The sequence below is a fragment of the Eumetopias jubatus genome, unplaced genomic scaffold, assembly GCF_037043125.1.
Source record: "Eumetopias jubatus isolate StellerSeaLion01/CBP00866 unplaced genomic scaffold, mEumJub1_p1.0 scaffold_14, whole genome shotgun sequence".
NCBI lineage: Eukaryota > Metazoa > Chordata > Mammalia > Carnivora > Otariidae > Eumetopias > Eumetopias jubatus.
In genome coordinates, this window is record NW_028274820.1 from 18,899,146 (window position 1) to 18,913,602 (window position 14,457).

Genomic DNA, 14,457 nt, shown 5'->3' on the forward strand with positions numbered 1-14,457 from the left:
AGGCAAACCAAGAAACAGACTCTTAACTATAGAGAACAAACTGATGGTTACCAGAAGGGAGGTGAGTGGGGGGTTGGGGGAAATAGGTGAGGAGACAAAGGAATGCACTTGTGATGAGCCCTGGGTGATACACAGAAGTACTGAATCACGGTACTGTCCGCCTGAAACTAATATAACACCGTATCTTAACTATACTGGAGTTAAAATAAAAGCTTAAAAAAAAAACCAACATAGTCCTAGGAGAGCAGAAGAACTATTACTAACTGTAGAGGTCCCCCAATGGCCAGGGAACCAGGTTAACCATTGGCCTAAGCCTCCTGTGATCTGTGTGGATGCAAGCCAAGCAATGTTTACGAAGAGGTGAATACATTCAGTAAGGGGTCTTTTGGTGGATTCAGGGGTCAGTGGATTTGTACGGGGAGTAAAGGGTTCCTAGCCCATTGGAGGCAGTCAATAAATACCTGTTGAATAGATGAATTGTATGAATGACAATGAAGGAATAATTGAATGAACGGTTGACAGGAAAAGTATGAAAGCAAGAAAAAGCCAAACGTGCCAAGGACAGCAAGGGTGAGAGGTCCCGTCCAAGAAAGGCAGTCAGAAGGTTTGAAAATGAACCAAGCACTCGGTAGGAACAAAAGCAACAATGACAAAAATAATTCTGAATCAAAAAACAGCCTGCATTAATTGGCTGGCTCCTTGGGAAGTGAACAGTAAGCTCCATGAGGTCTATTCACCTTAGTAATGAAATTAACAATAACAATAAATAAATTAAGCTCTTACTATGAGCCAGATAGTGTACTAGGTACTTTATATGGATTTTCCTTTTTAATCCTCACAATTCTAAGAGGCAGCTACTGTTATTATTCCCATTTGACAATGAAGGATCCTGGGGTGTAGAGACGTTAAATAGAACATGCCCCAAATCACGTAGGTAGTAGGTAGTGGGACCCAGATTCCAAGTCAGCTCTATTGAAATTCAAAGTCCCTGACTGATCACTGTTAGACCGCCTCCTCCACCTGTTCCCACTGCTCAGCACGGTAGGTGGCCACAGGCACTGGGCAGTATTTGCTGAATGGAAAGGGCAATGTGGGATTACGGCACTGTCGTGAAACCGACCAAATTCCTGACCACCTCGCTAGCTTTTACATATGGATGCATGCCTTATGTTGTCTTAGAAGCTAAGCCGTGGGTCATTAAAGGACTTAAACTCCATTCCTAAGGCTAGCACATTATTTTTGCATAGTTTCATTCTCCCCAAGCTGGGATGACATCACGTTACTATCATTATCATTCTCAAGCATCAATAGCATGCTTTATATAGAACATATATTTAGATCCAAGAACTTTTTCAAATCTAATTAGTGTGATCTACATCCTTCTTTTGCATCTCTTTTGCATGTTGAATCATCTCCGAATCTAATGTTCTTTTTCATCTATAATTGCTGAGACATTTACATTATGCATTTTATGGACTCTTGCAGTTAGAAAGGGCTTTAGAGCTACATCTCCAGTCATTTTATGTTACAAATAAAAAAAGAAGCCTTGAGATGTGAGATAATAATTCCAACCTAACTACTTTTTCTGAGTACTTATGTGCCAGCCTCTGGGCCAAGTGCTTCTCTTACACCCTTATTTAACCTAACTATGAATACAGATACTATTACCAACTCTATTTGGTAGAGAAGGAAACTGAGGCATGGTGATTTGCTCATATAACTAGTAAGCAGTAGCGTGAGGACATGACTCCAGGTCATTCAGCTCCAAACCTAAGCTTTCAGTCACTATCCCCCATGGTGTGTCTATGGTCACTCAACTTACCAGAAGCCAAGATGAGACAAGAACTCAGGTCCGTGGCCTCACAGACAAGACTTCACTTCACTATACCCCTTTGTTTTCATTAATATTTTTAAGTGCAGTGACACTTCTGAAACCATTTTGACCAGCTGAGAACGATGATTTGTAAAATGTGCCGTCTTCGGCGTTACTCCTGATTCTATTGCTTGCTTTCAGAGAAGAATGTTTTCCATGGCATCCCAAAGTAGGGGATGGAGGAGGAACTTACGGTCTCCAGACGCAGGTTAAAGAGGAAAAGAGGAGAGTTCTCTCAGTGAACCATGCCCGGGGTAGAAGCCACACTTACGTAGATAATGGAGAGAATGCCATTATAGTTTCTGGTGGAAACATTGAGAACGATCTTCAGCTGTGAGACCAGCACTTGGAAGGCCGCAGCTGTTGTGAATCCACCAACCAAAGGATCTGCCAGGTACCTCACGATGAATCCAATCTGCAAACCTCCAAATATCAACTAGTGTAAGAAAGAAAAAGTTAACATTTGCCTGAGAGAAGGACCAACTCTCTTGAACTATTAAGTTAAACTTAACACCAGTTAAAATTCTGCTAATAACACAAAAATACTGGGGCGCCTGGGTGGCTCAGTTGGTTAAGCGACTGCCTTCAGCTCAGGTCATGATCCCAGGCTCCTGGGATCGAGTCCCGCATCGGGCTCCCTGCTCAGCAGGGAGTCTGCTTCTCCCTCTGACCCTGCCCCCTCTCATGCTCTCTCTATCTCATTCTCTCTCTCAAATAAATAAATAAATAAAATCTTAAAAAAAAAACAGAAACACAAAAATACTTGTAGGAATGCCCCTCCACCACTCTGAAATTTGAAAACTGTGGTAATCTGAACCTTGAAGTATTTCTAGATATGTAATAAGAAAAGCAAAAATCATGTGGCTTATTTCTATGCCTTTCAGATCCCATGGCTCTGCTCACCAGGACACTGTTTCTCCTTTGTTGGCTCTGCACGCTTCCCTCCCTCATCCTCATTTGAATCACACATGTTATTCTGATTTTTTTTTTTTCTGTCTCTGACTTTGATGATACTCGAGCCTTCATAAGTGGGGTCTTGCTGACTATTTCAGCATCTGACCTAAAACAATATAATTTAGAAAATAACTTTGGGGGTCCAATAAATTGCTCAGTTTCGTGTTTAAATGAATCTTGAAGTCCACATGCTTTACACGCAGTTATTTCAAATAAAAATCATGCCGATCCGTATTGTACTTGTAATCCCATTACCTGTATGATTCCAACCAAAAGAGTAAGGGTGCTTGCAATCAATACTCTTGCCGTATCTCTGGCCACATAGTCTATCACCGTGGTATTGAAGGCGGTGCCATTACTGCTGGGTATGCGAAAGTGTTCATCCGGGGCCATGCTCAGCACAACAGATCCCACCATTAAACTGACCACTGGGAACGGCCCTGGGGGAAAAAAAGCCTCTACCGATTAATAATTATTCATCACAAATGTTTAGGTCCAACGTGTGTACGTAGGATTAGAAAGATGTGTGAAATTATTAGCTGTGATTGGGAAAATCTTGTTTGTTCACAAAGGAAGCTATAAAGCAGACGTTTCAAGGCATTCGTGACCCAAAATGAGCAAGAGAGACATATAGGTAGGCAATTATAATACAGCACTCCGGATGCTTTGTGAATTCACAGGAGGATTGTCTAGCCTGTCTTTGCGAGGTCTTCATGCGTATTGGGACAGGGGTGTGGGGAGTTGCTAGGAAGGGTTTCCTGACAGAGGTGGCAAACAAGCTGAATCCTTACCTGTTCTATCTTATTTCCATATAAGTTCATTTCCTAGAGCATCCAACGCCCTGATCTCTGTGGAGCTGAGTACCTTGATCAATATCACATGGTCCAGATTAGGATAAAGAAAGAGCAAAGAGAGTATATAGTTTCTCTTTTTCTCTTTTCAAGACAAATTATTTTTTCATATCATATGCCAGTCTATGAGATTCTGTGTTTTAAAAGTATTCCTTTTCTCCAAATCACTCCTGATAATTTTATCCATGATGGTGAGCCTATCTTTTGTTCATGGAAGACCTTAACAGTTGGGAGGGCTCACTACCCAGATCCAGTAACCTGGAGTGTTTAAATGTATAGAATACCAAAGAGAAAAAAAATCAGCTCCTATGTTCCTCACATTGTCAAGCATTTGATACTGATTGATTCTCCCAGGTGAGAAAATGCTTTCAGTCAACAGCGTCTTCCTGATCTCCTTCCATAGCCAAGGCAATATGCTAGATCCTGGGGATAATACGGCTAAGAATGAGGGTATGGGCTGGAGATGATTGTGTTTGTCTCAAGAGGATTGTCCAGGTAGACATGTCTAGCCAGCAGATGGATGTAGGCGTAAAATGATCTCAAGTATAAATGTCAAAGTCACAAAATAGCATTAAAACATTCATTTACTAGAACATTCCAGCAAAAGAGAATTCAAATTTTAGGAACAGCAGAAAATAAGCCTATTTTGAGTCATACCAAGAAGGAAAGCCAAGCTCAGTTTCTAAATAGTTTTGGCACAATTTTGCCAGTCTTCTAATATTAGTGACTTAAAATGAGTACAGTTTTTAATGAAATGATGAATATGTATTTGATGAACATAATTTAGTTAATTTAAGTAATTTTAAGATAAGTTAATCTCATAAAACAGTAGGTTTGAGGACCTCTTTAAGATTTTTTTCCCTTGTCATTTTGTATTTTGGAAGAGAACACTTTCCAAGTATGGAGTCAAATTTATTACATTTCTTAAAATGAAAGCACGCGAGAATTTGAAGGTAGGCTCTAATTTTGACAATCTTTCAATTTTATCCTCTTTTATAAAAAAAAAAGAGAGAAGTATAAACCTAATACCAAAGAGATGGTATTCTGAAAGCTAAGAAGAACTGTTGAATTGGATAATCTCACAAAACACTGAAGACCTATTTTCCTGGAAAACATTAAGAAAGATACAGAAGCATAACACAAATACTATAACTAAAACACATGAAACATGAATAAACACAATTACAATATATGCTTATAATTACCAACTGAGATGTGCCTTGATGTTCCAAAGATAAAATATGTCAGGATAGGGAAAAAAGCAGAGTAGAGACCATATCCAACAGGGACTGCAGCTAGCAGAGCGTACGCCATGCCTGAAATTACATCCAAAATGATTAAATTCACAAACAAAAGTCAGGGTATTCTTTCTACTGTGCAAAGGAAGGCCTTTTCATAAATATCCCCAGTTTGCAGCTTGCCCTGCAGAGTCTTCCTTATTTTGCGTATAGTCCGGGGCTATGCTACGATGCAGAACATGATTTGGATCAGCTGAGATAATGATTCATCCTCACGCACCACCTGCTTAAAATAAATTGATTGAATTGATCAGTAATCCAATTATCCACCGATTAGACGAGTGGAAAAACGAAGTCAAGTTAGTTGGTTAAAAACTTCATCAATTCGGTCCAAAGACTCAGAGCAGTTGTGTACACAGACATTTCATGTGAATGCCGTGTTTCTCTGTGTCCGGAGGGACACAGTCGTTGCACTGTGATTCCTCCTTCCTTGTTGGGGAACAGAAGTTGGATCCAAACAAAGGAAATTATGACAACTGTCCACGGCAGCAGGTGAGACAGCTCTGCTAGGCTTTCCTCCAGGAGCGCAGCTCGTCCACTGGGGCTATCTGTCCCAAGCAGCCTCTGGGGCCACACGGCGCAGTGTGGAGAAATCTCAACTTCTCCATGTACATGGGAGTTGGAAGACCATAATGATGCCTTCTTTTCCCTGGTTAAATACTTCTTAGGTAGTCAGCACATCTTACTCCATATTGCCTCCTCAACACTTCACCCACAGTGAGAGAAAAATCAAGCCCTTTGATCACTGGGTTCTTAACAAAGGATTACATTTTATAGCAGTTTTAAAAAGGGCAGAAAACAACCTAAATATGCTGGCTCACAAGTGCCCCGAATTATTTATTGAATGAATGTCTCAAAACAGAAAAGCGGTTAACTGAATTATATTTTACATACCGTAATTCTGTAAAATGAAATGGATGTGATGTATAGGAATACATTTGCTAACATGGAGATATGTAAAGAACAAAGGAAAAGGTAAGGAAAAGCAGGATTCAAAATCATGGTAAGGTGGTGATGGGTATTAATTAAAGAGGGCACGTTCTGCATGGAGCACTGGGTGTTATATGCAAACAATGAATCATGGAACACTACATCAAAAACTAATGATGTATGTTGATTAACATAACATAATAATGAAAAAAAATCATGGTAAGGGGGTGCCTGGGTGGCTCAGTCGTTAAGCATCTGCCTTCAACTCAGGTCATGATCACAGGGTCCTGGGATTGAGCCCCGCATCGGGCTCCCTGCTCGGCGGGGAGTCTACTCCCCCTTTTTCTGCCCCTCCCCCCTCCACTCATGCTCTCTCTCTTTCAAATAAATAAATCTTTAAAAAAAATCGTGGTAGTACGCATGTTCTCACTTTTATAAAAGTAAACATGGCTGTTGCATGTACAAAAAAATCTGGAAAGATTTTCAATATTATACAAAGTCATTTTCATATACAAAAAGACTATATAAGTAATAAACACCCATGTATTCACCGTTCAGCTTAAGAAATAAATTGCCAGTAAAGTTGCAACTCTGTGTACTTTTCCTCAATCGTGTCATCCTTCCTTCCTCCACCCCCAGAAGGCAACCACTATCCTGAATTTAGTGCTTATCATTCTGACGTTTTATTCTTTTACATAGATATGCATTTATGTGGGGACGCCTGGGTGGCTCAGTTGGTTAAGCATCGACTTTCAGCTCAGGTCATGATCCCACGGTCCTGGGATTGAGTCCTGCATCGGGCTCCTTGCTCAGCAGGGAACCTACTTCTCCCTCTGCCTATTACTCCCCCTGCTTGTGTTCTCTCTCTCTGACAAGTAAATAAATAAAATCTAAAAAAAAAAAAAAAAAAAAAGATATGCATTTATGTGTCTAGGAGGATATTTACTAAAATATTAATGGGTTGTCTACGTGGTAGGATTACAGGAGACTTCCAGTTTGTGGAGGAGGTATTTTTCATGTTCCTTATATGTATTTTCTGGTTTCCTACAATAAGCATTCAGGCATTCATTTGACAACTGTTGATTATGTACCTACCATGTGCCCGCACTGTTCTAGGTTTGGGAGGATATGGAAGTGGACAAAAGAAAGTCTCTGCCCTTACAGAATTTGCATTCTAGAATGATCTGTATTACTGATGCAATCGTTTTAATCTATCTATAACTTACAACAAGAAATGACAATAATCACTCGTCCCAAGAACTTGGAGTGGAAAGGTGACTCCCCAAAGGGAAGAGAAGCAAAGAAGGAGCAGAAAATAAAACCAACCTATTTTCTATGTTCTTTTCTCAAGTCCTTCTCAAACTTCACCTCCCTAAACTGTGCAGTTTTTACGGCCTGAGAAAATGGGGACTTTGTCTGTTTCCATACAGTGTCCTACTTAGGGACAACTGCTACTCAGATAGACTGTAATCATCTCTATTTATAAAGGATTTTGGTGCAACAATTTTGAAATTACACAATTTGTAAAGAAATCTAAGCCACGGAACTTCTTTTTTTTTTTTTTAAAGATTTTATTTATTTATTTGAGAGAGAGAGAATGAGAGATAGAGAGCACGAGAGGGAAGAGGGTCAGAGGGAGAAGCAGATTCCCTGCTGAGCAGGGAGCCCGATGCGGGACTCGATCCCGGGACTCCAGGATCATGACCTGAGCCGAAGGCAGTCACTTAACCAACTGAGCCACCCAGGCGCCCTAAGCCACGGAACTTCTGTGCTGATACCCTTCATGTGTAGGACGGTGGCATATACTGATAAAGGTGGTGCTAGCAAATGTTTGTAAGCCTCTAGAAGGCAAAAGTAGACACTGGAGAGCAGTCTCCCTGTAGTTGGGAATGAAGATAGCTTAAAAGGCCTGCATTGATCTTTTGCTGCCTGGTGGTAACATTTTTTTTTTAATAACAAAAGTCAAAAAGATCCCATTATCATTAGCAACCAGTGGTTTTTCAGTAACTTGAGCCTGCCCTCTCTGGTGAGTTCTTCCCGCACTCCTCAGCTGCCCCGCTAGCCAGAGGTGGGTCATGGGTCTGGCCACCATTAGAGACTATGGCACCACCCCTGAAATCTCAATTTTGAGCTCCTTCTCTCCAACTATAGCCTCCCAGCCTTTCAGCTTACCTACTCCAGAATCCTTATTGCAACATTTCTTTGTTCTCGTGGGGCTTCTAAAGGATTAACTTACTCACTTTGTCCCTACCCTTGGTGCCTCAGGACTGCCTCGCGGTTCAACTCCACGTCGCTGCTCTGAAAAAGACTCAGATCTCCCGCACTTTCCTCAAACTGCCCCTCCCCCTTTTGCACACAGACACGGTTCAGAGATGAATTTTAGACTCCGCCTAAAACAAAGAATCCGTAAGAGATGTTCCTAATTTGCTTTTCACCATAATTTCAAACCCCTCTGTATTTGTACCATTTGTTCTTTCTTCCTTTAAAAATGGAGGAGATAGGGCGCCTGGCTGGCTCAGATGGTTAAGCGTCTGCTTTCGGCTCAGGTCATGTTCCCAGAGTCCTGGGATCGAGTCCTGCATCAGGCTCCCTGCTCGGTGGGGAACCTGCTTCTCCCTCTGCCTCTCTCTGTGTCTCTCATGAATAAATAAATAAAATCTTTAAAAAAAAATGGAGGAGATATCCCTCTTGTCTTTAAGAAGCAACCTGCCTACTTCTGTCCTTGAGCCCCAGCTGCAGTTCCCCCCCTTCTCGCCACTTTCAGTTTCTCCTCCACCTCGGGGGCCATAGACGCCTTTCTCTACAAGGACATTCCCACCAGTTCCCAGATATGTTCTAGTATCTCTATTAAAAGAAACCTAAATCCTCCCTCATTCTACCTCCATACCTTACCTCTCTCTGATTACAGCCATTTTTCTATTCTGCTTCACAGAAAACCTTTTTCTTTTAAAGATTTATTTATTTATTTTAGAGAGAGAGAGAGAGAGAGAGAGAGAGAGCATGCGTGGGATTAGGGGGAGGGGCAGAGGGAGAGAGAATCTCAAGCAGACTCTGCACTGAGCACAGAGCCTGATGTGGGGCTCGATCCCACCACCCTGAGATCATGACCCAAGCCGAAACCAAGAGTCAGACACTTAATCGACTGAGCCACCCAGGTGCCCCACACAGCAAACGTTCTTAAAAGCATTGTCTGTCTTCCATCTTCAAACTCTCCCCTGAAGAGTATGACACTATCTCCCCTCAATCCTTTTTTTTAAAAAGATTTTATTTATTTATTTGACAGAGACACAGCGAGAGAGGGAACACAAGCAGGGAGAGTGGGAGAGGGAGAAGCAGGCTTCCCGCGGAGCAGGGAGCCTGATGCGGGGCTCGATCCCAGGACCCTGGGATCATGACCTGAGCTACCCAGGCGCCCCGCCCCTCAATCCTTTTAAAAACAACCTCCTCTCTTGGCGTCTGACCCCACATCCCTCCAATTGCTCTTTTCTCTCCAACCTCCTGAGCCTTCTCACGGTTCTCTGCGGCCCTCCTCTTTTCTGCCTGACCTCTGAATGGTCCAGCCATCTTCTCTTCCATCTGACCTTTCTCCCTGGGTAGTCTCAGGCATTCCCACTCCTGTAAAGATCGCCTCTACAGGGATGCTTCCCTGCTATGTCTGCCTAGCCCAGACCTCTCTTCTGTTCTGCACACTTGTAATAGCTCCAACTCCATATTTGGCCTTTCCGCTTAGAGGTCTCACAGACATCTCAAACTTAGCGTGTCCAAAAGGAAACTCTTCACTTTCCAACCCAAACCTGCTCCTTAGCCTGTCTTTGCCATTTTAATAAGTAACATAACCATCTACCCGGTTGCTCAAGCCAACAACTTTGGAGCCATCTGGGATTTTTCATCGACACGCTAAATCCATCAGCAGACACCCGTGATGGTTGCTCCAAAATACATTTCAGATCTGTGCAGATCTCTCTGTCTCCTGCTCAAGCTGGTTTAAGCTGACACAACTGTCCTCCGGGGCTGGGAGGAGGGTGAGGCAAGTCAGGTGCCTGAGGCACAATATTTAAGGAAGCCTCCTGAGAGCAAGTGCCGCACTGCCTCATCCTAACCTAGCCCTGCCCAGTCTTATCTCATTCTGTTCACCCTCCCCCCGAACACACTGCACCCACCACACTAGAATTCTTCTTGCAACTCCCTTGGAAACACACTGAACTCCTTCTGGCCTTGGGCCTTTGCCTAGTAACACTCTACCTTCTGCTCTTTCCATGGCGTTTCCTCACCCTCTGGATCTCTGACTCAATTTCATACCCTCAGCAAGGCCTTCCTTGACCATTCTATCTAAAATAAATACTCCCTCCTCAAAGTAATCCTTAGTATAGAGTATTTAATCCAACACAATGGATTAAATCTATTACAATCTGTAATTATTTTTTTGCTTTATCTCTTTATTTATTTATTTAATAATTTAATTAAATTAACGTCCACCATTCGAAAGGAACTCCGTGAGGTCAGTACCTGTGCTTGTCAATAAACCACTGAATCTTCATGGCTGAGCACCTGGCATACAGAATTGGTTTATAAATAGTATTAAGTGAACGGAAGATGAATGAATACATGAATGAACCAGGTTGACCTCCCAGAAATTTACTTTACAAAGGTAACTTTATAGAGATAGAAAAAGATTTAATGGATTTATCATCTACTGAAAAGGAGTTAATAATTATTTTTGTGAGGATTAAATGAGATAATTGGCCAAAGCCCTTAAGCATAGTGTCTGGTACTTAATAAACAAAATTAAAAGTAGGATTAATTCTTATAAGATACTTGTCTATGAAAATTTGGGAGCTAGAGCTTGAAATATCATTTTTTTTTACCTATAAAGATGATTCATCAGCAGAAAAGCAATTCAGTCCTCTTTACTCCGTGTTTATAAGGCCATCTATTTTGTGCCAGTCTCCATGCCAGGCACTAGCTAAACACCATTAATTCGATGATTCCTGTCCTCTAGGAGTCACACAGTGTTGCTACGTCATAGCTTTTACAGTCCCCTGTGGGCACGTGGCATCATCAAACTAATGTACTTCCCAGCCCTACCTCCTCTCCCATCCACCTTTGTGATGGAAACCGTGGTTGGTCAGGCAGGGGCTCCACTCTGAGGCTGCAGAATACCTCCTCTGTGGAAATCTACCTGGCTTGCTCTGAGTAATCTTGAGAGCTCTATGGGCAAAGGTTGGACATTGCTCAACGACTTACTAACTTCTGAAGTAGTCCATTTTCAAGCCATCTTTCTACCCACACCCCCACCCGACTCTACTTCCCATCATTGGGCAGTCTCAGACTTAACCTTCAGGGAAACTCCATCTGACAACTCAGCCTCCAGGAAGCCAGTCCCAGTCCCCTAAGGCTGGGTTGTGAGCGTCTGTGCAAGCTCACCTCCGAGGCCTGGTTACCCCCGTCACAGCCCTTGTGGAATTATTATCCACTTTCCCATGGACCATGAGATCCTCGAGAGCAGGTGGTACAGCTCATTCATGTCAGCATACCTAGTGCCTGAAGCACTATAATTAGATGCCCCATCGAGTTATAATAAATAAATGAGACTTCTGTTTTCATGGTCCAGGGGCTTTGTAGAGTTGGGGGGATAGCAGAAGCAAGGCAATGGGGGTGGGGGACAGAGGAGAATGCCCATACTGCGATTCACCATCTATACGACAGATTTCTAACAGGCTCGTGGAAATATCCTATAAAGCCTGTTGAAAACAAAACAAAGGAAAACAAAACAAAACAAAACACCTCTGTTAAGACATTTTGCCAGAGATTAAAATAAGGGGATGGATTAAAAAAAGGAAGGAGGACAGACAAAAAAGCTTATGGACAACACTCCAGGCTAAAACACTTCCTTCATTTTCCCTTAAGCCACCTTCAAATTGCAGGTCAAGACCCAGGTGTGGGACGCAAAATAATGTAATGGACTGCAATCATCATTTAAAAAATATAAGCAGAATAGAAGAGGACGGAATAGAAACTATCTGAGTATATCACTTGTAGTGAGGGTTAATATTATTTCACAAAACTTGAGACATGCATGTGCACATCGTGATGTAACATCTATTTCTTACTGTGAGTTGTGGTCAATAGAAGCTGGGGAGCCACTGCTCAGATGCTAGGGCTCTAGTTGAAGCCATGCAGCTTGAGAAGCAGCAGGGTTTCCCAGCAAGAGAACTCCAAGGAAGAGGAAAAAAGAGGCAAATCTGTCCACTAAGGGGCTCTAGAGGAAGATGAAGCTCTTGAAGGGTAAGCAAACATTTGGAACAGACTCCTGGGACTCAGGAGGAAGTTACGAACTGCTGCTGGAGATGGTGACTCTCAATCACTTGGGGGCCAATCCACCAACACCTTACCTTGCAGCGTGCCCACTAGCCCAGTACTAACTCCCGAAATGATGTCACTAAGCAGCCATTCCTTGATTCGGTACTTGGGGAGCCAGTCCAAGACAGGCAGGAGAGTCTTCAGCACACCAAGGCCTCTCTTTCTGGAACAACTGTCAAAAGGCAAGAAAACTGGGTTTCCAATACTATCTCGGTCATGACCAGTTGCAAAGCACAAAGTTTTGAGCTGGGCTCTGCTGATCTTCATAACCATTAAGAAAAAGAATAAGAATTGCCTGGCAAATACTAACGCTCAAGTGCTTACCATGCTTTTGCCAAGAACTCTATCTACCCTTTTAAATGCGCTGTACTAGAAAACACAGGATTAAGTGTTCCCTCCCCTCTCCCACCTTTGTAATCCTCTGAGAAAATATCCCTACACAAGGACCCATTTTCTAGACCAGCCACAGAACAATCAATGTGGAGTCTCCAAACAGAGATTAATTTTCACACTTCTAACCCAGGCGCCTTCTTTTATTACTTCTTTTTCTTTAAAGAAAAATAAACACACTCTCTTTATTTTGGCACTACAAACTTGGAGCCAGTTTATGCAAAAATCTTAACATGATAAATGTACACTTTGTTGTACGTTGCTACTTAGTATTTTTTTAATTCAGCATCCTACAGATAAAAGAAAAAATGTTAAGAGTGGATGGACATTATCCGACCTCTCATTCAACTGCACTATTTAAATTATATTTATGAGACACTTGGAAATTTTGACGTTTTTCATATTAAGGAATTATTTTTTAGGTGTGATAAGGGGATTGTGGTTATTTTTTTAAGAGTTCCTAGAGAAATATACTGAAATATATACAGACAAAAAGATACACTATGTAGGATTTGCTTCCATAGTGGAATGGGGGCAAATGGGTGGAGATAGATAGAGCTTGGTTGTTGAAGCTGGGTGGTGGGTAAAAACATGGAGGGGGCTTCAATTATTCTACTACGTTTAGTTTTGTATATACTCACGTTCTGTAATAAAAGATTCTTAAAAAGAAAGAAAATCAGGCAGCACTTGACAATTCTCTAGTTCTTTTTTGTGGTATCTAATTACAGGCGGCCCGTTTGGGTTTAGAGAGTGATGCAGGTCTCCCTGGGGGTCCCATTGCCAGAGAGGGAAGACCTTGGAGTACACTCTCCTGGGTTCTAGCCTTCATTCCGTGTCTCCGAGTGGCATCCTGCCTAGATGAACTTGGGGCTTTCAAGGACTGGCCAGGTGATGGGTTTACCCATCATGTCTTTTTAATCGAGCCCTTTTCTTCTCCACTCTCCTCAGCCTGACCTTCACGAGGAGACCCTAGGGATGTGCTGTACCCCAAAGCGCGCTCCAGATGTCCCGCAGAGAGGAAGAAAATAGAGATGGGGCACCCGGAACACACTCTGCCCAAAGATGAGTTTCCGGGACTAGACTCAATTAGGGCCGAGAATGATGGAGCCACCCTGCGACCAGGAAGGACAGCAAATGCGGATGACTGAAGCCCAGGCGACCCGGCAGGGGGGCGCGCCATCCCACGCCGGGTCCGCGCGCCCACACGCCCGGCCCCACTGCTGCCCGCGCCCAGCCCGCCGCGGCCGCTACCTGCAGCCCTTGGCCAGGCTGTCCCGCAGCGTCTTGGGCTCCTGCAGGCGCCGCTCGTACTGCTGCTGGAAGGCGAGCTCGCTGTAGACCGGCCGCGACACCACGTAGCTGCAGCTGTACTCCGGGAGCGGTGGCGGCTCCAACCTGCTGCCGGGCGCTTCCATGACCTGCGAGGCGGAGGACGACGTGGAGGGAGGAGATGGAGAGGGGAAGGAGGGAGAGGAGGCGAAGAGGAAGAGACAGGAGGAGGCGACCGCCCGTTAGCTGTCGCCTGGCCCCACCTGTTGCAGCCGATCCCGGAGCGCCTGGTCCGCGCGCTGCCGTCCCGGGCGCTCCAGGCCGCCGCCCCCGGGCGCGCACCACCCGGCTGCACCGGGGCACGTGAGGACCTTAGGGTCCGGTAGCCTGCACCTGCTGCCCGGGGCTCTCGGACTCTGAAGAGGGTGAGGCCCGCCTTGGGGTCTTCCGCAGCTAGACCAGGTCCCCACCCGCGGGCAGCCAGGGCGCTGTCCGCGTCCTGAAATCTCCCCAAATCCCAGCTGGAGCCCGA

The 14,457-nt window shown here is 43.8% G+C and overlaps 1 protein-coding gene across 1 annotated transcript in view; it reads right to left on the reverse strand.

Annotated features, from left to right (window-relative positions):
- The window catches only part of SLC26A4 (solute carrier family 26 member 4), a 45,315-nt gene extending 31,244 nt beyond the window's left edge, over positions 1-14,071 (reverse strand). Inside the window, exons 1-5 of the mRNA XM_028094522.2 lie at positions 13,908-14,071; positions 12,299-12,438; positions 4,884-4,994; positions 3,083-3,267; positions 2,145-2,309 (exon numbers count right to left, since the gene is read on the reverse strand). Coding sequence (XP_027950323.1) covers positions 2,145-2,309; positions 3,083-3,267; positions 4,884-4,994; positions 12,299-12,438; positions 13,908-14,071 — 765 coding nt within the window. The remainder of the gene's footprint in view (positions 1-2,144; positions 2,310-3,082; positions 3,268-4,883; positions 4,995-12,298; positions 12,439-13,907) is intronic.
- Positions 14,072-14,457: the final 386 nt, after the last annotated feature.